Raw genomic sequence first — 18,913 nt, 5'->3', positions numbered from 1 at the left:
CAGAAGCTGTTTGGTCCCCGTGGGCCCACTCTGGGAGCCTGCAAGATGGCGCCCAGCGGGAGGGCAAGCGCCACTGCCCCTCCAGTGCCCCCTCCCAGAGTATCCTGGGCCTCTGAGCGTTCTGGACCTGCCAGCCCCCAGAGGCTCCTGAGAACCTGGGCGCGTTTGGGACCCCCAGGAAGGTGAGAAATAGGAGTCACGGGTTCCCCAACTCTCACCAAGGAGTGGGCTCACGGGCTCCTTCAGCTCGGCCACCACGCGCACCTGCCGAGGCAGCACAATGACGCTCTGACCCCGAGGGTCCCCATGGCCGTCCGGGACTGTTCAGCACAGACTGGGAAAGCTCCCACCTGCAGGCCAGCCCAGTGTGCGGAGGACGCCCAGGTGAACTCGGTCGGGGCCTCTGAGCCCTGTGGTGCTCCTCAGTGGATTTCAGCTGTGACCACGTTGAGCTTTCTAACCCCACTTCGGAGAATTCCAAACACACCTGCAAGCAGGCTCCTGGAGCCGCCACGGGCCCATCCATATCCAAGTCTCCCCAGGGCTTCTCTTGGGGCATTGTTGAGCCAGAGCCTTTCCTGGGTGTCAGGTCTACCCAGGCCCCTGAGGGCAAGGCATGACTGGGTAGTGGGGCCTGGGTCTCAGTCCCAACCTTGAGCCAGTCTTTGAGGGTCGACCAGGAGCCCTGCCCTGAGCCCCCCACCAGTGTGAGCAGGGCCCCAGCCCCAGCGAGCCCAGGAAGCCCAGGCAGGGCACCTGAGTGGCTGGCAGGCAGATGGGCACAGGCCCTGGGGCATGAGATGGGGGTGGGGGTGGGGGTGGAGACAGGCCAGCACTGGAGCCATCTGCCGAGAACACGGATGCCTTTGCTCTAAGCCGCACCCGCCCAAATCCATAATAAAAATAATCCCCAATTTCCCCGATTTGCCCCAGTTTCAGAGCGCCGCCTGAGCTGTCATGTGCCTGCTCCAGGGGCTGAGGTGCCACTGACCCCTTTTACAAAATCACCACAAAGGACCCAAGTGTCTAAAGGGGCAGGGGCACCGCGTCCACCTTCCAGGTGGGCAGTGACCAACCGAGAGGCTCTGGCCCAGGAGAGGCCACAGGAGCACCGCAAAGGCCCAGGGCGCCTTGGGCTCTGGCCTCCTTACGGACCGATTAGGGAGCTGGGTCCTGCTACCTGGGGGCCCACCCAGGATGCAGCCTGGCACCTGCATCACCCAAGGACCTTGGGGACACAACTTCCCCGAGGGGAGCAGAGCAGCAGGCCCAGGGGCACACCCAAGGCGTTGTCAGAGAAGGGGTGCAGCCTCGGTCCTGACAGCGTCTGCCCAGAACTTCATCACCGAGAACCAAAGCCGACCCGGAACTGCATCCCCCACCCCTGGAGGCTGGCCAGGCTAGGCCGAGTCCCCAGGGCCAGCTCAGAGCTGAGGAGGGCGGGTGGAGGATAGGGGCGGTGCCAGGGACCGGCCCCAGGTGGCAGGAGTGGGCGGGCACCTGCTGGGCTCTGCCTGCCTGTGTGCCAGGCTCACTCGCCCATCACTTAGTCTTCAGTCACTTTGTCATCACTCGGCCCTCGCATCACTTCTCCCTCGCCGTCACCACCCAAGGTAAGTCTGATGAACTGGTCCCTGAGGCTGAGCAGGGAACGGAAGCCCAGGGCTCTGGGACTTGGCCATGTCCCACTGGGCTGACCTGGACAGACCTAGGCAGAGACGAGATGGCCCTGCCTGCCTGTCTTCCAGTGGAGGATGGCCGCCCTGAGTGTCCCAATGGACCAGGCCTGGTGGGGGAGACCCGTCTGCAGGGGGGTGGGGCAGAGCAGCCTACAGGCAGGGGAGCCGGTTCCCTCCGTGCACCAGGCTCGCTGCCCCGCAGTGCCCACCAAGCACTGTGCTGGGGGCGCGGCGGGCTGTGGGGTGGGCAGTGTTTGGGACTGAGGCCGGGCTCAGCAGCGGCTTCACACAGGGAGGGCCAGTTGGAGGGGGCTGTGGACAGGGCCACTGCAGTTCCACAGCGGGGATGCCCCCATTTCTGTCTGAGAGCCTGGTGTGGGGGGTTGGGGTGCTGGAATTTGGGGTCTCTGGGAGAGGAGCCTGCAAACCCCTTCAGATACCAATTGTCCCTCAGATACCCTGCTCCACTGGGCTCTCATTCTCACTCCTGACTGACCATCCCAGAACCCCCTCCCAGTCTGTGCACTCCCCAACCACCACAATGGCCAGAACCCATCCCCTCCCACTGACACACACACACACACACACACACACACACACACACACACACACACACGTCTCCATGGAGACAGCCTGAGGCCACAGGGTCATACTTCTGTCAGCCTGCGGACCACTTGCCCACCTGCCCCAAGTCAAGAAAGCCAGTCCCTTGTCTCCCAGCCTCAGTGAGGGTGGGAGTGGAAGGAGTAGGGGCAACAAGGGACTCCCTGGGCCCCTGGAGTGAACTGGGTGGGGGACTTACAGAGCAACCTGCCCTCATGTGTCCCCAACTGCCGGATCTCCTGAGAGGCTGCCAGTTGGTTCACAAGCAGAAACTGGGTCACGATGCTTGTGAAGTTCCAGGGTAGACACTGGGCAGCAGGAGGGGGCAGCTGTTCTGAGTCCTGACCTACTGGACAGCCTCTGACCTCCAAGATCCCCGGCACCCCAACCCCCCGCCAGAGATGCAAAATGCAGTCAAATCCTCCAGCCTCAGGATTCACATGCCCTCGGTGGGGGCTTTGTCCATGCAAAGGTTACACCTCTTTGCATACACCTCTACAGCCAGCATGGGAAGCAGGCCTCGCAGGAGGCAGGGTTTGTGTGGGCTCTTGGGAACCTGTCTGGGGTGTGTCGGTCCTGCTATCTCCCAGCAGGGACAGTGCCCCATGTCTCCGACCCAGAGGCCCAGCCATGGTGAGGCTGATTGGGTGGGGACAGAGCTAAGGGTGGAAAGTTTCTCTGCAGTTAATTAGCCCCTGGGGTAGGGCATCTACTGGAACCTCATTAGTGGAGCCTCAGATCCAGCCCTGCACCCCAGCACTGCCGTGTGGATCTGGGGAAGCATGTGGGGCTGGTGGTGCACCTCCCCGGGCAGTGGGTTGTCAGTGTGAAGGACAGGGTCCCTCCTTTCATGTAGGGGTCTTATCGGTGGGAGGGACCATCTGGGGGCCGTTGCAGGCTGGAATCTCTATTGCCTCTTCGTGTCCTCCAGCCTCAGGCTGGCGACTTCCGAAGCCCCCGAAGGCATGGAGGAGTGGGACGTGCCCCAGATGAAGAAGGAGGTGGAGAGTCTCAAGTACCAGCTGGCCTTCAAAAGGGAGATGTCATCCAAGAGCATCCCTGAGTGAGTGCCCAGGACCCCGAGCCTCAGCCTCACCCCCCCACCCCCCAGGGCCAGCTGTTGATTTGCACCTCATTTCCATGCCCTGGGCTCATTTACTTAAGCTCAGACCCTCACATGTAACACTGGGCAGCACGTGAGGGGCAAGGTGCCCACCTGCTCACCCCACTCTCCCCACCCACAGGCTCCTCAAGTGGATCGAGGATGGGATCCCCAAAGACCCCTTCCTGAACCCTGACCTCATGAAGAACAACCCGTGGGTGGAGAAAGGCAAGTGTGCCATCCTGTGAGCCCACAGCCCGGCTCATGCCTGTGAGCGGACAGCTCTGTGAAGGTGTGAGTTGTATAGCCTTCCCCTCCCGCTCCTTCTCCTAATCTAAGGGGCCCCAGGAGACTCGCAGCCAGGGAACAACGGCCAGGGGCTAACCCCGAACCTGTCCCCAAGGCCCCCTTTTCCCGGACTTTGCAGTGAGCTGGCAGCAGCTGGGCCTTGGCTCACTTCTGTCACTTAGTTCTCAGTGAGCCAAGCAGCCCTGCCTGGGCTCCCTCCCTCCTGCTGCTGCGTGAGTCCTAAGACATTCCTTGTCACTGTCCCCAGCTTTAATAAATGTACTCTCAAAATGGAAATTAAAAATAACAGGAAGCACCACCATAGTGTCCAGTGTGGATTCTGGGGCATCCGGTGTAAATCAGAGAATCCAGCAGGGTCCTGGGCACCCCGGAGGAGTGGGGCGAGCCTCTAGCATAACCAGGTGTCCTGTGACCGGCTACAGCAGGTCCCAGATGTGCAGGTTGCGTCCAGCAGGGTCCTGGGGACTGCGGAGGAGTGGTGCGAGCCTCTGGCATGGCTTGGGGTCTGTGACCAGCTACAGCAGGTCCCGGATGTGCAGGCTGCGTCGCACAGCGTTGGAGACGCCCTCCTTGAAGCGGAACCAGACGTCGCTCCTGCCCACCGCCGTGCCCATGCGCTGCTCAACCGCGTCAGTCTCAGGAGCCGTGTCCTCTGTGGGGACCACAGGGTTGATCCTCTGCCCGACCCCAGCCCCTCCCTCCACAGCTCCCACACCCACGCACACCTGCACTCGGGGCTGCTGCTCTCCTGATGACCACGCGGCCGAAGAAATCCCTCTCGGTCTGCAGAGGGTGGTGGTCAGACTCATGGGGACAGACATATCCAGGACACCCCCTGCCATGAGGGAAGCTCTCCCCAGGAGGATGGGTCATGGCACCTCTGAACCATGGCCCACAGCTGAGGAGTAGGCACCTCTCCCAGCCCGCTCCCCTCATCCTGCACTGACCTACTCAGCAAGTGTCCCCTCTGCCCCTTACCACCCTCTCAGCTCCTGGTGCATCGGGGCCAGGGCAGGAGGTGCCAACAGAACCCAGCCTCCTGCCCAAGTGGAAAACAGCCCAGGTGAAGCCCTACCCTGCTGAGCAGCAGGGAACTGGATGTTTAGGGGGACCCCCAGAGCTTAGAACCAGCCTTTACCAGGTAACACAGCTGACCCCGTGCCCCCTTTCAGCCCCCAAACCTGGTCCTCCAGGGCTGCTCTCTTCAGGATGCTCTCCAGCCGCTGCTCGTGACTGCGTGGGGTGGGTGGCTGTGGCCCTTTCCCCCCAGTGGTCCCCTGTGGGCCCTTGGCCTTGGAGGGACTGCCATCCACCTGCAGGACGTGGATGCGATGAGAGCGGACGGGGCAGGGCCGTTCCAAGGGCAGTATCCATCCTGAGGCCCTGCTCTGCCCCAAGCCAGAGGTGGGCTCACCTGGGGGCTGTCCCCATCCCGGGCCAAGGCCTCTGCCCGCCGCATCTTCTCCACTTCGATCTCACGGGCAATAAGCTGCTTGGCCTGGTAGGTGAGGGGCTTTCGGGCAGGCAGCTCAGGGAAGCGGCAGACCTCCTCCAAGTTCCTGCTCGGGGCGGGGTGCGGGGGGAGGGGGGCAAGACAGCCGGGCACCTGCTCAGTGGTGACGCAGCAGGGGCACCCCACCACAATGACTCCAGATGCCAGAACGAGAAAGCTGCAGGACAGGGGCCTCCCTAGGGCTACAAAGGGAGGGAATGAGACATGGCAGGGCTGGGGCTCAGGCTGGGCTCCGTGCTCAGAAACCGCCATTACTGCCTCTTTGCCATCAGCCTCCCAGACACTGGGCAGCAGGACCCTAGGCCCGTGGTCCATCCCCACAGCCGTCTCAGGACAGGGGACAGCCCTAGGGAGCTGAGGACCCGCTGGTGGGGCTCCTGGGGACCACTGAGGCAGAGAGGGTCTATAGTAGAAGCCTCAGGTCCTGGGCTCTCTCTGCCCAACAGTCACTGTGGGCAGGAGCTGAGCTAGAACCAACACTCCCGCCAACCTCTGACAAATGGGGAAACTGAGGCTCACACGCCTCACCAAGGCCATGCTTTTCCACTCCCGGCCCAGCCCCCCACTACCCTCATTCCAGGTGCTGCAGACTCACGGCTCCAGCCTGTAGACATACTGCCCGTCGGGCGTGCGCTCCTGGCGGTAGGTCAGGCTGTAGGCAAGCATGGTGCCCACAAGGCTGCTCAACTGCAGCTTCTCACGGGCGCTGTACAGCTGCGTGCTCACCTGCGGGCAGGCAGGCAACGGGTAGGAACACGGAGCACAGGCCAGGAACCCAGTCCAGCAGGAAGCCGCACCCTCCTTCTGGGGGAGGCACTCACAGGGCGGAGCTTAGGGACGAGGATGTCCAGCAGCAGGCAGAGGGTGTCCAGGACGAGGGCCGAGGGCGCTGTTTGGTTGCGAGTGGCCGGAGCAATACCTGATACCAGTGTCTGGATCAGGTTCTGCACCTGATTTGTCCGGTTCTGGGCCTGGGGTGGAGGGTAAACCAGAATCAGGTCAGCCAGGACCCCCTAGGATCCCAGGCCCGGCTGAGACAGGGGCAAAGGGTAAGAGGCAAAGGGTAAGGGGTAAGGGGTAAGGGGCAAGGGGCAAGGGGCACGGTGCAGGGCACACCTCCTGCTGGCTGTTCGGGAAGGCGATCCTAGGCACATGGCTGGAGGCAAACAGCAAGTGGAAGGTCACAAGCAGGAAGGGCTGGTAGCGCAGCAACTGGAAGCTCTGGCTGTGGTAGGCGGCCTGGCCCAGCGTGTCCTCAAAGGCTAGCCAGTCGAGGGCTGTACACACGGAGCCCAGGCTGGAGTCCCGCAGCCGCAGCCGCAGGAAGTTGTCAAACAGGCCCTGTGAGTAGCGGGTCTCTGAGTCCCTCCAGCATCATGCCCGCCCCCACTTCCCCACAGCACAAGGGACCCTTCACTACCCATCTACCCTGCCAAGTCTGGGGACTCAGGATAGCACCGAGCACCAGTGAGTGGCCACATGGCCCTGACAGGGTGCCAGGAAGGCCCATCTGCTGTCCCCACTCTGGTCTGACGAAGATCCTGGGATGTGCAGGAAAGAACCCCCCTCCATCCCTCCCTAGAGGGTGTTGTCCACCCTAATGGGCAGAGCCCACACCCTCCTTCTACGCAGACATCCCATCCCCTCAGCACTTGCTCTGCCCTCTGCAGCCAGGCGCTTCTGGATTTGCGCGGATCCCTAACCACGAACCCAAAGAGGCTTAGTTAGGGAGGAGGCTTAGGCCGGGCTCTCAAGGTTGAGAGTGCATCTCTGCCACCTGCTCAGGCCAAAATCCCTACCTGCTCTCTAATCGCACCCCATCCCACAGCTCATGTCCAGAACCAAGCCCCCCTCCAGCCTGGACAGGCTCCCAGCTGCTGCCACACTGCACAGTGGTTCCCAACTGATAGCCGGTGACCCCATCAATCAAAACGACCCCCTTCCCCACACCCAGCCCACTGCCATGCTGGCAGCCACCCCCCTCCCAGCACCAGCCGGCCTCTCCTCCGGTCCTCGGTGCTGCTCAGATCCCGAGGCCTCTCTGATGCCCTGTCTGCCCCACCTCCTTCCCATACCACCTGCTGCTTCTAGAGCTTGGCGCTATCCGAACTGTCTCCTGTTCGCTGTCTGGGGACCAGGGAACACCCCACCCCGGCGCCCTGGAAAAAAGGTTCAGGTAGAGTGTAGTTACCTGGACTACCTTCTCGTGCTCGCCCGAGGAGGCGGCCACATGCAGGATGTGGTAGAAGCGCTGTGCGGCCATGGTCAGGGGCGCCTCGGCGGCCTGGGGCCCGAGCCCCACGGGCCCATCGCCCAGCAGGAGCGTGCGGGCAGGCAGGGTTGGGTCCTGGCCCACACGTTGCCTGCGGAGGGTTGCTGAAGCTGGAGTGGAGCCCCCACCCACTTTATTCCCGGTGGCAGCACCCTCCCGCCTCAAGGCCGCCCTCCCGCCTCGAGGCCGCCCCAAGGAGGCGGCGGTGAGGGAGGCTGAGGCACAGCCTTGAAAGCAGGGCCCAAGCAGCCTTGGTTTCTGTTGGCAAAAAGAGGGGCCGGCTGTACACACAGGGTTTCTGTCCGGGGCTGGGGCACCACGGATGTCCAGGCTGAGCCTGGCCCGCCCTCTTTCTGCCACCCACCTACCTCTGGGCCCGGGGCAGCTGGAAGACCTCCTGCCACACGGAGAAGAGCCCCCTGCGCTGGTCCTTGAGGCCGACTCGTGTGGTCTGCACGGCCTGGACACTCAGCTCCCGCTGGCCTCGCCCGTGCAGGAACTGGACAGGGTGCAGGGGTTGAGAGGTGGCTGCCCCCCGTGCCACCCCCAACAGCCAGCTTCCTCCCCGCCCACCTGCAGGGTGTTGATGCAGGCTCGGATGTCATTGTCTGTCTTCTCACAGAGGGCTGCCAGGGCGCCCGGGTCCGCCTGCAGGCCCTGCCGCAGGGAGATCTGCAGGAGGCAAGAGCATGGGTACCACCCCCTCTCAGAGCTCCACCCTGTAGGCACCTCCTCCCTAGAAATAGGTGAGTAGCTGCTCTGATCCACAGGAGACAAAAACTATAGGCATTGGGGACCACCCACCAACAGAGAGCAAAGTGATCCAGTCACCCTCACCCCAGACCTGGGATGGGGGAAAGGGAGTGGCAACAGAGAGGGGGTAGTGCCCTGGATGGCAGAGGGGAGGGGTGTAGAGAGGTGAGGAGGGGAAGGTGAGACCATGACAGGAGTCACGACCCCCCACCCTGTCGTCAGCCATGCAGCCCCAGCCTCGTTCTCCTCCACCTCCTCCTCCACCTCCACCTCCACCTCCACACCCCCACTGACCTCCTGCAGCCGCTGGACGAGTCTGGAGGGTAGCGTAGGTGGAAAGTGGAGCAGGAAAGCCTGCTGCTTCAGCTGCCGCAGAGAGGGCGCAAACCTGCAGGATGGGCACAGGGTGTGGGGGAAACTCTCATCCAAATCCCAGCCTCAAACCCACTGGGTGGCCAGGTGGGGCTAGCATGTGCCATCTCAGGGCCCGGGGCCTCCTGTGGACCCCGCCCGGTGGAGCACCCTCAGGCCCTCACCTTCAAAACCCTGCCCCACCCTACTCACTGGTCATTACAGATGCAGATGACTGGCCTCATCAGGAGACCCCCCTGTGCCCGCGGCCGCCGCGCCTCACCCGCCAACACGGCCCGGCCCCCCAGCTCTGCCTCCTTCGGGCCCTTGCGGTCAATGATGCTGAGGAGCACGTTGATGGCAGCCTGGGGGGACATGCAGGGGGTGGAGTGAGCCACAGCCCAGACTGCCCGCCTGCCCACCCTCTGGCCAGGCACCCAGGAGGCCCACCGTGGGGGCCCCATCAATCTCATCGATGACCAGGCAGTTGGGCTTCCCGCCAATGCCTAGCACCGACTCCATCTGCGTGGCCGCCTCAATGTGCGTGCGGAAGGCCTCGGGACTGCGGTCGTCACTGTAACCATAAAGCAGGGAGGGGCCGTCAGGGCGGCAGTGGCCTCGGCCAGGGCAGCAGCCAGTGTCCCCAGCAGGATGGTCCCCCAGGGCCAAGCTGCTACACTTCCACCTCGAGGCTACCCTGCGACATGACTGCTCCAAATCCCAATGCCCCCAGGACCCAGCGTCCCAGATTCCACCAGACATATCAGGACAGACAGGAGGCCCAGAGGCCAGGCCTTCCCTTCCACTCACCTTGCATTCATTTCCACCACACAGTACCCAGCATGCCTTGCGATCACGTGGGCCAGAGTGGTCTTGCCCAGCCCAGGGGGTCCGCATAGCAACGCTACCTGCAACCAAGACATAAGACAGGCTGCAACCTGCACCCTGTGAGGGAGCATCTGACCCAACCACCAAGGCTGCTAATCCTGTGCCATGAGGTTTGGTGCCAGGGAAGATCCATATCACCCCACACCCACCTGGTCATCCAGTGAGAACCCCAGCATGCCCATGGCTCAGAAGGAGCACTTTGGAACGAGAGAAAACCCTGAATAAAGACAGTGATGGGGAGACCTGACAGCGCCACGGCCGATACTGACATGACTGACCCCTCAAAACCACTCACTGTCTGCCACAATATCCTTCGGGAGGTACTGGGCCCTTTAAGGGACACTGACCTTACCTAAGTCATTAGCTCAACCAACTCCCACTCCCATCACTGACCCCCACACCATCACGGCATCATGCCCTCACCATGCTGAGGAGCACACTGCGCATGCCTTGTGGTCCCCAGGGGAACAAGGCACAGCCAGTGAGTGTAACCTGGGCTCAGAGACAGGTGCAGGGCAGAGGGCGGCTCACCTTCTGCCGGGGCCGCCGGCTCAGGTCCAGCTCGGCCTCCAGCATCTCCTCCAGCACCTGCTCGTGGCTCTTCCACTTGCCGGAAGCGGGGGCCTCCTTGCCAGCCCGGGCCGGCTCCACACCCGGCCTGGGCTTCCGGGCCGGCCTCTCGCGGCCGAACACCACCAGGTCCCACAGCTTCAGCCACTTGAGGAGGCAGCGGTTGGTGAACTGTGGGGAGGGAGGTATTGCCTGGGAGGACCACCAGTGACTCCCAGTCCTCCCCTCATGCTGTCCGAGGACACACAGGGATGCTGAGGCTGAGTAACAGGTGACCCCCACTCATCCTACTGGTGAGCGGCAGAGTGAGGCTCACACAGGGGCCTCCATTCCCATGCCCTGGCCCTGACCCCTCCAGGAGCCCCAGGGGCACCCCACCCAGGGGCATCAGTTGCTGAGAGGAAAGGACACAAAGGCTACAGACACGGGGTGCTCTGGGTCCTCAGCCCACAGCAGAGGTGACCAGCAGCATGCCGGTTCAATATTGCCTCAGTTTCCCCATCTACAACTCAGCAAGGCACACCAGAGCCCTGCTTTCCCTTCCAACAGGGCTGTGGGCTGGTGACACGTTACTTGCTGGGCCCTGAATCCCCCCCCCCTCCTGGCAACAAAAGAGCCAGGCACACTGAGCAGGTGCCAGGCCTCACGTCGTCACTGAGCAGCTCCGTGTAGTGCCGGGGCGCAAACTCGTCCACCCAGAGGCTGTGCTGCGTGTCTTCCTGGCGGTCGGCCGGCACCTCCTCCGGGGCCTCCCCCTCCGTCTCCTCCGTCCTGAGGCTGAAGAGCATTGGGCCTGAGCCGCGGGCCTTCACCCCAGCAGGGATTGCTCCCCGCCCGGAATGCAGGCTGGGGGTCAGTAGTTCAAGAACTGCTGAAGGTCCCAGGAGCAAAAGGGCCACCACAGCACCTGTGCAGCGTGTCTGAGAGCCGCTGGGCCTCTTCGAGCAATCGCTGCCGCCGCTGTGCACAACAGGGCATGGGGTCAGGACGGCTCCGACGGCCAGCCGCCCGCCCCAGAGCTGCCCCTCTCCTCCCAGCAACCCCAGCAGAGCCCACCTCACTGTCAACCTGCTCCTTCAGAGAAGCGAAAGGCACGCCCAGCAGGTCCAGGCGGCCCCGGCCACGCCAGTGGGTGTCCAAGGAAGGGCTCTGTGGGGGAGAGAGAGCAGCAGTCACCTCCAGACACCGGTTACCCGCGACCCCCTCCCAACAATGCTCAGAGGCCTAGGTGCATCCCCCAGCACCAGCAGGCCTAGGGATGGAGGAGCCCCTCTCTAAGGACTGGAAGAGGAAAAGCCACTAGGAAGGGGGCAGCTCCAGGAGGGAGGAGAAAAGCAGAGGGGGAAGAAGGGAAAGAGAGGAAGAGTCCTCCTATGGATAGGAGGGAGGCTGTGGCCAGCCCAGACTCTCTGCCCCCCCATGGCCACACAGCACCCACCTGCACCCCAGTGCCCCCGGGGTCAGCCCGCAGCACCAGAAAGGCCCGGTCTCCGCCCGTGGAGGTCACGTTGACGTAGTCCTCCAGGACAGGGGGTCGCCTCAGGACCGGGTTGCGAGGGGCCGGGGAGGCCAGTTTGAGCCCCAGGTCAGCACCAGGGTCCGCGGTCCTGAGAAAGGACCAGGCTGTCTTGCACTTTGCTTCCTGTCACCCTGAGGCAAGGAGCCCGGGTTCACCCTCTGCTGCCCACCCTCCCGCAGGCCCACAGCCCCAGGCCTTGGGACCTGGTCTGAAAAAACGAGCCCCTTCGATTCCAAGACTCTACGGCAGGCAAGCAAGCCACACACCCCTCGCCCCACAGCTCAGCGGGGACCTCCGGACTGGGTGGGGGGGTGATGTCCCGAGGAGGGGAGTCGGGAAGCGGCGGCTCTTCCATCTCATCCTGCCCGAAGTTCAGCCTCTTGACCGCCTCCAGCCTGGGCCGCTTGACCCTGGGAGCTGGGGAAACAAACACACACTCTGGGAAGAAGCAAGGTGCTTCCCCCGCCCTGCCTGCCATCCCTGGGGTTTCCATGATGGACGTACTGAGGAGTCCGTCCCTCTCGGCGTCGGTGGCCAGCTGCCTCCTCCTGGCACCCCTGCGGCTCCCTGAGCGTCCATCGGGAGAACAGGGCGCCGCAGCGTCCCCTCCAGCAATGGCTTCCTCAAACGACGGCCGGACCCTGTCCCTGCAGGGTGACAGAGCCTCTCTCCCTGCTGAGGGGGAAGATGCACAGCAACCGCCTCAGGGCAGCCGTCCCTCCCCGCCGCGCCCCCATCCCCGAGCAGCCCGCCCCAACTCCCGGGGCAGGCCGGGCCCGCCGAGCTGCCAGTGACAAGGCCGCGCCCGGGCCCGCGCCCACCTTCCAGCTCCGCCAGCACCTCCAGCTCGTCCGCAAACTGGCTGTGGAAGTCGTCCTCGATGCCGCGCAGCTCCCGCTCATAGTCCTCCATGGCCACGCGGCCCCGCCGAGCCCGCCGGAGCCGCCGTGGGTTCCAAAGCTCCCGCGCCCCAGCTACGCGCCGCTCCCGCCCCCGCGTCCCGGCGCCGCCAATGGACAGCCGGCGTGCCCGGCGGCGCTCAGCCATTGGTCGGCAGGCAGGGCCGGCGGGGGCGGGGCTGCGCGCGCAGGCAGGGCGGAGCCGAGTCCAGGCTTGGCGGCCGAAAGGCACATTCCAAGAGCTCGCTATTGGCCGACACGGCTGCCCGTCTGGGGGCGTGGGCGGGGAGTGGCCGGGGCGTGGGCGGGGCTCTGCGGGCAGGCCGGACCTGGAAAGAAGTGGTTCCGTGGCCCGAACGAAAAGTCCCAGGGTGGTGGGTCGCGAGGTGCGGGGACACGGGAGCTGGATCGGGGAGGGTCAGCGGCATCGGGGATCCGGACGGTGTGGCCCGACTGCAGGTCGGTTCCAGAGTGAGCGGGGGCGGGCTCACAGCCGGGATCCACCCAGAACCCCTGGGCCGTCGTACGTAGGAGGTAGGGGTTTCGCGGAGGGGAGTTAGGGAATGGGTGTCTGCATGGAGGGTGGTGGGTGAGAGTGAATTCCACCCCTGCACCCAGCGCCCCCCCCCCCTTGCACCCGGCTGACGTGTGCCGCCCCCGGATGCGAGGGCCGTAGCAGCCCCTCTCCTAGACCTCCTCCCCTGCCAGGAAAAGGTTCTGGATGTGTTGGCGACAGGGGTCGTGGGCGCGGGCTGGAGAGAAAGACTGTTTCTCCCAAGGCCTGGGTCCGGCCGGGACTGTGGGACTGCCCCACGTCCAAGCATCATTGGCTCCCCTCACCTTGACCACACTTGCATCCCAGTTGCCACTCTCCTACGTGGCTCAGGGGTGAGAGTAGTCAGGAGCCCAGTGGATGCAGGCACAGAGTAGGTGCATGTGTTTGCCCGATATTCAGCGTTTGTGGCTTCAGACCCAGAGCTCCGGAGAGGGGGGGTTGTCTATGAACCACATGCTTGCCCTGCAGGCCCCACCATGGAGCCAGGCAGTGTGGAGAACCTGTGCATCGTGTACCAGAGCCGGGATTTTCTGGTGGTGAACAAGCACTGGGACGTGCGCATCGATAGCAAGACGTGGAGGGAGACCCTGACCCTCCAAAAGCAGCTGCGGCACCGCTTCCCGGAGCTGGCCGACCCCGACACCTGCTACGGGTTCAGGTACCCGGGGGGCGCAGCCAGGGAGCCCGAGGCAGCCTCCACTGGAGGGAAGGGGCCGCCCCCCTCCCAGCCTCTTCTGTCCCTTTGCTCTGAGCCAGGTTCTGCCACCAGCTGGACTTCTCCACCAGCGGAGCCCTCTGCGTGGCCCTGAACAAAGCAGCTGCAGGCAGCGCTTACAGGTGCTTCAAGGAGCGGCGGGTCACCAAGGCTTACCTGGCTCTGGTAAGGCCTGGCCAGGCCTGGGGCGTGGGGACGCCGGTGTTCCGCCCACGTGGGCAGGCCCTGAGGTTCAGGTGGGCTCCCCTGACCCGCAGGTCCGGGGGCACGTCCAGGAGAGCCGGATAACCATCAGCCATGCCATCGGCAGGAACAGCATGGAGGGTCGGACCCACACCATGTGCATCGAGGGCACCCAGGGTACAGTGGGCAAGGAGGCAGGGGCCGTGGGACCTGTTTCCTCTAAGGGGATGTTGTGCTGAGGTGAACGGAGGCCCGGGGCTGACCCAGTCAACCCTCACAGCCTCTTTTCCTCCCCCCTCGCCCCCCAGGCTGTGAGAACCCGAAACCAAGCCTCACGGAGCTGGTGGTTCTAGAACATGGGCTCTATGCAGGCGACCCCGTCTCCAAAGTACTGCTGCAGCCCCTCACAGGTACATTCAGGGGCGGGGCCAGGAAGCCCCCCAGGCTCCTCACGCCCCGCCCCCTCCCCCCACACAGTGACCTGCCCCCTGGGGTGGGGTGGGCCTGGTGTCAGCATCTCCTCAAGCCTGCACCACAGTGTCCCCTTTAGGTAGGAAAGGACACTGAGGCACAGAGGCAGAGTGGCCTGTTGGGGGCCACCCCAAACAATGCTGGCAAAGCTGATTCTCTCACACACACTTCACCCCACAACGGGCGGCTCTTGCTGGTCTGGATGTGAAGGCAGTGCGACCCTGGCCCTGCCTCTGCCAGAGGTGACCCCAGAAGTAGGCTTCCCTTCTAAGTCCTTGTGCCCTCACCTGCAGCAGGAAGCAGGAAGGGCTATTGCATGTGCCTCTGAGTTGGCGGCTGGGGACAGTGGCATGGACGGTGGGTGGTGATCGTGGAATGGCACCCCGCCTCACGGGCCCTTGCTCCCCACACAGGCCGGACACACCAGCTGCGTGTGCACTGCAGCGCCCTCGGCCACCCCATCGTGGGGGACCTGACCTACGGGCAGGCCTCGGGCCAGGAGGACCAGCCGTTCCGCATGATGCTGCACGCCTTCTACCTGCGGATTCCCACGGAGGCGGAGTGTGTGGAGGCCTGCACGCCAGACCCGTTCGTGCCCGCCCTTGACGCCTGCTGGAGCCCTCACACCGTGGTACAGCCACTGAGCCAGCTCATCCAGGTGCTGCGGGCTGCCCGTGACCCTGAACCCGCAGAAGGGGGCCACTCCACGCACCTGCCCAGGCCAGGCCGGCCCCCACCGCCCCACCCCCCTGAGACGGAGGCTCAGCGGGCCTCGTACCTTCAGTGGCTGTCAGAGTGGACTCTGGAGCCAGACAACTGAGAGTGTGGGCCTGATGTGTGGGTGAAGACTGGGACCGCCAGGTGGATGGGGACTGCGGGTCAGAACCCTAAGCTTATCCAGAGGCGAGGTGTCCCAGCCACAGAGCACTGAAACCCCACCCCAACTGTAGCAGCCAAACCTGCAGAGGGACCCACGTCCAGCAGGGGGAGCCAGGCAGCCATAATTAAGGAGGATGAACTCAGGGTGGTAGAACCAGGCCCCCCCCAAGGGAACCAAGACCTGCCAGTCCTCCCCAAGCACCTTTCTGCCTCCATAGCTTTGTCCCCAGGGCCTGTTTTGTAGACGTGCCCAGGGGTTGCCCGGGCCAGCCCTTGCTGGGCCCCTCATCCACCCCAGAGCACCTTGCTCCTTACTCTGTTCAGACCCTCTTGCCATTACCCCAGCTTGGCTGAGCCCCCTCCACCTGCAAACCCTGACTGGTCCCCTGCCTGGCCGGTCCTGCTTTGTGCCTTGGCTTCTGCCGAACTCTGCCCGTGGGTCTCCCACCTCCACGCACATCCTAGCCATCCCATGTGGGGAGGGTTGGGGCCATCCCTTCTGGCCTGATGTAAGTGCTCGGGGGGAGGGGGGGAGTTCCCACACAGCCCTGGTTATCAGACCTTAGCCTAGGAGCAAGGGCAGCCCAGCTTCCGCCTCCTCTGTCCCCTACAACACGCCCCATCATTCCAGCCGCAACAGGGCTCCGGGACTTAGAATAAAGGCTCAGTGACTAACCCTGTGCACAGCCATGAGTAATTCTGATGTGGGGGTTCCAGGGGAGCCCAGACTCCTGCGCCAGGTAGACCTCTGTCCCAAGCCCTCCTGCCGGACCCCAACCAGGACTTCGAGGTCCTGGCTGCTGACCTGCACCCCTCTGCGGCAGGCACACTCCTGCCCTGGTTGGGGGAAAGCTGGAGGATCCCTGGCCCTCCCGACTGAACACGTGGGAGGATCCAACTAGTCTCACCAGGACCCCTCAGAGCCACTACCCGTGGCCACCTTCACACCGCCTTAGGGCCTTCCACGTGTCAATGCCATGGGAGGGCTGTTGCCTGGGCCACCAGCCAATTGGGTCACATGCCACATCCGTGCACCCAGCTGGGCCAGACCCTCCTCTCACCAGTTGACACAGGTCCTGTCATGGGCTTCCTGGCTGGACCTACCTGTGACCACATCAGGGTCTTGGCTGGGATGGAGCCAGAAGCAGCCACCATAGGGTCTCAACAGAGGCCAGCTGGTCCCTGCTCCCTGCGTTGGCTCCCTCATCTGTAACAGGAGGAGCTGGAGCAAACCAGAGGGGTCCACAGGATGCCCACAGTGGTGACCCAGACGGTCAGGTGGCTACTGTGGTATACCCAGCATGACTGGCCAGGGTGCGATGGGATAACGTCCCCAGTCCCCATCCCGGCTCACCTGCTTCCGCGTTTTCACACTTGCTGAACCTTCAACTTCAGGACACATCACCTTGCTGAGCCCTGCCCCCCCCCCCCCTTTCCCCTTCTGCCCCTGCAGGCCCCCGACAGCACACACCAGTTTTCAGCCTGGCCACCGGGTCTGGTCATGCTTCCCACTCGCTGCTCTGTGGCCACAGGCAGGTTGCTCAGCCTCTCTGAGCCTGAGTTTCTTCCTCCAAAAGGTGCACGGAAGCTGTGCCATGAGCCAAGGCCGGCTCACCGAGAGAGACAGTCCAGGGAAGAGCTGGGCAGGCCGTGGCTCTGCAGCCTGGCAGGTGCAGTGTTGTGTGGTTATTTGTCTGGCCTGGGCCTGGGGCTGCCCTGGAGGCTTAGCCTGCAGGGGGCAGGCCAGCAGGTGGCCTCCTGTACTCACTGGCTGCTTCCTGCTCCCACCCACTCTGAACTGTGGGAGCCTCCCTCCCCAGAAGCAAGAAGACCCCACCACCTATGACAGCCCAGTCCCCCAAATCCCTCACTGTAGAGCCCTCAGCCAGACCTGGACTCCCATGGGGCTGTGCACGAGCCAAGAGTGACCCCTCCAGCTGCCAGCCCCAGGCTCGGGTCAGTGCCTCCGCTTGGCCATGACGCTGGCTGGCTGGGCACATGCCGCCCGTAATGCAGATGGTGGTCATCCGGCAGCTGGACCCGGGCTGTAGGCAGGTCGGGAAGTCCCTCCAGAAGTCACCCCTCCTGTTCAGCCTTGGAGGTCTGCTTGGTGGACTGGCCCCAGAGCAGGTGTGGTACACTCTCCACCATCAAGGCTGCCCACCTGGTGCCCACATGCCCTCCCCGCTCCTGGTACTCAGCTGTGTGTCTACTCCTGCCTGGCTCTGCTCCAGCACCCACAGCGCAGAAACACTGCCACACACGGCACCAAACCGAGGCACCACATGGAGTCCACGTGTGCCTAATGCCCCTGCAGGGGACACACGCTCAGAGGTGTGCATGCTCCCAGGCACGCGCGCACACACACACACACACACACACACACAGGCACCTGTGTGCACAAGCAGACACTGGCACACACGGTGAAGGCAGAGATACCTGTGTATGAACACACACACTACCCTCGAGGCAGGACCCCTCCATGGGAAGGGGTGATGCTGGGAAGCTGCCAACCGCGTCTCAGCATCTCTCTCTCCTGGGGCTGAGGAGCAGGTGCCACAGTGCTGGGGCCCCAGGGGCCAATAGAGGAGCATCACCTGGCACAGCCCAGCCCCTCCCCTGCACCGGCCTGGGAGCGTCACTGCGGGAGCGGGTGGCTGACAGACAGGGTGCTGGTGAGGCATGGAGGTGAGCGGGGACCCTGGCGCTCCAACCCTGCACCAGCCCCGTGCCCCAGGGCTCAGCTGCAAGGGCTGACATGCTCCGCAGGCTGGGACGGCTAGTGTCTGGCACCTGGTTACAGCCCTCTGCATCCAACAGCCGATGCCTGGCTCCAGAGCACCACCCTCCACCGGAAGCTCTTTGTGCTCAGGTGAGGGGTAGGGGCCGGGGTGGGGCCATCACCAGCTGGACCCCAGGACCAGGCTTCTAGTCTGGTATCTGCAGGCCTGGGCAGTTAGCTGAGCCTCCATTATGCCCCCCGCGTGGGGGTTACCTCCCTGTCTTGCTCCTGGTCCATGTGGAATCTGGAGGCCCATTTGCACCCCAAACTGTGAGACTGGGCAAGGGTGTGCCCAGGAGTGGGCAGTATGGACCAGCCTCCCAGAAATCCCTCACCTCCCAAGACCTGAGTCCCCAAGCTTCAGAGCTTTGGTCCCACCACAGACAGGCCTGCCCAGGGCGGGGGGGGGGGGCTGCACTGTGGGCTGTGTCTGTGACCAGGACTTAGGCCCAGAGAAGGGGAGAGAGCTGCCTGGGCCGCCCAGATGGGGAGCGAAGCCATGGCCATTCGGGGAAGGTTGGGAGCCACCAGGTCTCCCCCAGCGACCTGTGGGGACTCGCCGGGACTGTTGCCCCCTCCCCTGTAGCTGTCAAGAGATCTCTTCATTGGAGACACCACAACCCAAGCCACAGCCGGTGGGTCCCCTGAGCCCCAACTTGCTATAAAAAAGGCCTGGCTCCCCCTAGAGCGGCTCCCTTTTGTTCCAAAGATGCTTGTTTGTGGGGTGTACCCCTCCCCAAAGGCAGAGACACAGCAGCAGCCTGGCTCAGGCTGCCTGCTCTGCAGGGCGCCCATCCTGTATGACACTGGACAGAAGCCCTTCCTGTCTGTGCCCCTCGGCCAAGGCTGGTGGGGAAGCCAGTGGGGGC

The 18,913-nt window shown here is 63.9% G+C and overlaps 3 protein-coding genes across 8 annotated transcripts; 2 read left to right on the top strand and 1 right to left on the bottom strand.

Moving 5' to 3' along the window:
- The first annotated feature begins 1,444 nt into the window (after positions 1–1,444).
- GNG13 (G protein subunit gamma 13) lies at positions 1,445–3,991 on the top strand. Its single transcript, XM_036460177.2, has 3 exons — positions 1,445–1,613; positions 3,214–3,345; positions 3,527–3,991. Exons 2-3 carry the CDS (start codon positions 3,248–3,250, stop codon positions 3,630–3,632), a joined length of 204 nt encoding a protein of 67 aa, XP_036316070.1. The 5' UTR covers positions 1,445–1,613; positions 3,214–3,247; the 3' UTR covers positions 3,633–3,991.
- Positions 3,992–4,003: 12 nt separating this feature from the next.
- CHTF18 (chromosome transmission fidelity factor 18) lies at positions 4,004–12,566 on the bottom strand. Of its 4 annotated transcripts, XM_045570345.1 has the most exons (23): positions 12,381–12,566; positions 12,064–12,234; positions 11,826–11,976; positions 11,479–11,647; positions 11,097–11,189; positions 10,948–11,000; positions 10,688–10,817; positions 10,002–10,211; positions 9,393–9,490; positions 9,033–9,156; positions 8,796–8,947; positions 8,526–8,619; positions 8,052–8,150; positions 7,847–7,977; positions 7,398–7,569; positions 6,323–6,547; positions 6,028–6,177; positions 5,802–5,932; positions 5,108–5,252; positions 4,875–5,006; positions 4,419–4,476; positions 4,176–4,345; positions 4,004–4,074 (listed from the first exon to the last, which is right to left on the bottom strand). In XM_045570345.1, the coding sequence occupies exons 1-22, from the start codon at positions 12,469–12,471 to the stop codon at positions 4,209–4,211; spliced, it is 2,916 nt and encodes a 971-aa protein (XP_045426301.1). In that variant the 5' UTR covers positions 12,472–12,566; the 3' UTR covers positions 4,004–4,074; positions 4,176–4,208. The 4 variants fall into 4 exon arrangements, with proteins under 4 accessions (XP_045426301.1, XP_045426300.1, XP_045426302.1 ...); XM_045570344.1 differs by lacking the exon at positions 4,004–4,074 and having other exon boundaries at positions 4,104–4,345; XM_045570346.1 differs by lacking the exon at positions 4,004–4,074 and having other exon boundaries at positions 4,104–4,350; positions 4,424–4,476.
- A 179-nt stretch (positions 12,567–12,745) lies between these two features.
- RPUSD1 (RNA pseudouridine synthase domain containing 1) lies at positions 12,746–15,944 on the top strand. Of its 3 annotated transcripts, none has more exons than XM_045570347.1 (6): positions 12,746–12,992; positions 13,483–13,672; positions 13,771–13,894; positions 13,987–14,089; positions 14,221–14,322; positions 14,797–15,944. In XM_045570347.1, the coding sequence occupies exons 2-6, from the start codon at positions 13,491–13,493 to the stop codon at positions 15,201–15,203; spliced, it is 918 nt and encodes a 305-aa protein (XP_045426303.1). In that variant the 5' UTR covers positions 12,746–12,992; positions 13,483–13,490; the 3' UTR covers positions 15,204–15,944. The 3 variants fall into 3 exon arrangements, with proteins under 3 accessions (XP_045426303.1, XP_036316069.1, XP_036316067.1); XM_036460176.1 differs by having other exon boundaries at positions 12,747–12,917; XM_036460174.2 differs by having other exon boundaries at positions 12,757–12,844.
- The last annotated feature ends 2,969 nt before the right edge of the window (positions 15,945–18,913 follow it).

The sequence above is a fragment of the Pipistrellus kuhlii genome, unplaced genomic scaffold (genome assembly GCF_014108245.1).
Source record: "Pipistrellus kuhlii isolate mPipKuh1 unplaced genomic scaffold, mPipKuh1.p scaffold_m20_p_31, whole genome shotgun sequence".
NCBI classification, from domain to species: Eukaryota; Metazoa; Chordata; class Mammalia; order Chiroptera; family Vespertilionidae; genus Pipistrellus; species Pipistrellus kuhlii.
Note: the sequence above shows the minus strand (reverse complement) of the source record. Positions and strands in the feature narration are given on the sequence as shown.

Bases quoted from the DNA above. Each gene is read 5' to 3' on its own strand.
- RPUSD1 (XM_045570347.1), top strand. From the start codon at position 13,491: ATGGAGCCAGGCAGTGTGGAGAACCTGTGCATCGTGTACCAGAGCCGG. The intron at 13,673-13,770 runs GTACCCGGGGGG...GCTCTGAGCCAG, and splicing joins GACACCTGCTACGGGTTCAG to GTTCTGCCACCAGCTGGACT. The intron at 13,895-13,986 runs GTAAGGCCTGGC...CCTGACCCGCAG, and splicing joins CCAAGGCTTACCTGGCTCTG to GTCCGGGGGCACGTCCAGGA.
- CHTF18 (XM_045570345.1), bottom strand. From the start codon at position 12,471: ATGGAGGACTATGAGCGGGAGCTGCGCGGCATCGAGGACGACTTCCAC. The intron at 11,977-12,063 runs GTACGTCCATCA...TTGTTTCCCCAG, and splicing joins CGAGAGGGACGGACTCCTCA to CTCCCAGGGTCAAGCGGCCC. The intron at 9,157-9,392 runs GTGAGTGGAAGG...TTATGGTTACAG, and splicing joins GTGGTGGAAATGAATGCAAG to TGACGACCGCAGTCCCGAGG.
- GNG13 (XM_036460177.2), top strand. From the start codon at position 3,248: ATGGAGGAGTGGGACGTGCCCCAGATGAAGAAGGAGGTGGAGAGTCTC. The intron at 3,346-3,526 runs GTGAGTGCCCAG...CCCCACCCACAG, and splicing joins TCATCCAAGAGCATCCCTGA to GCTCCTCAAGTGGATCGAGG.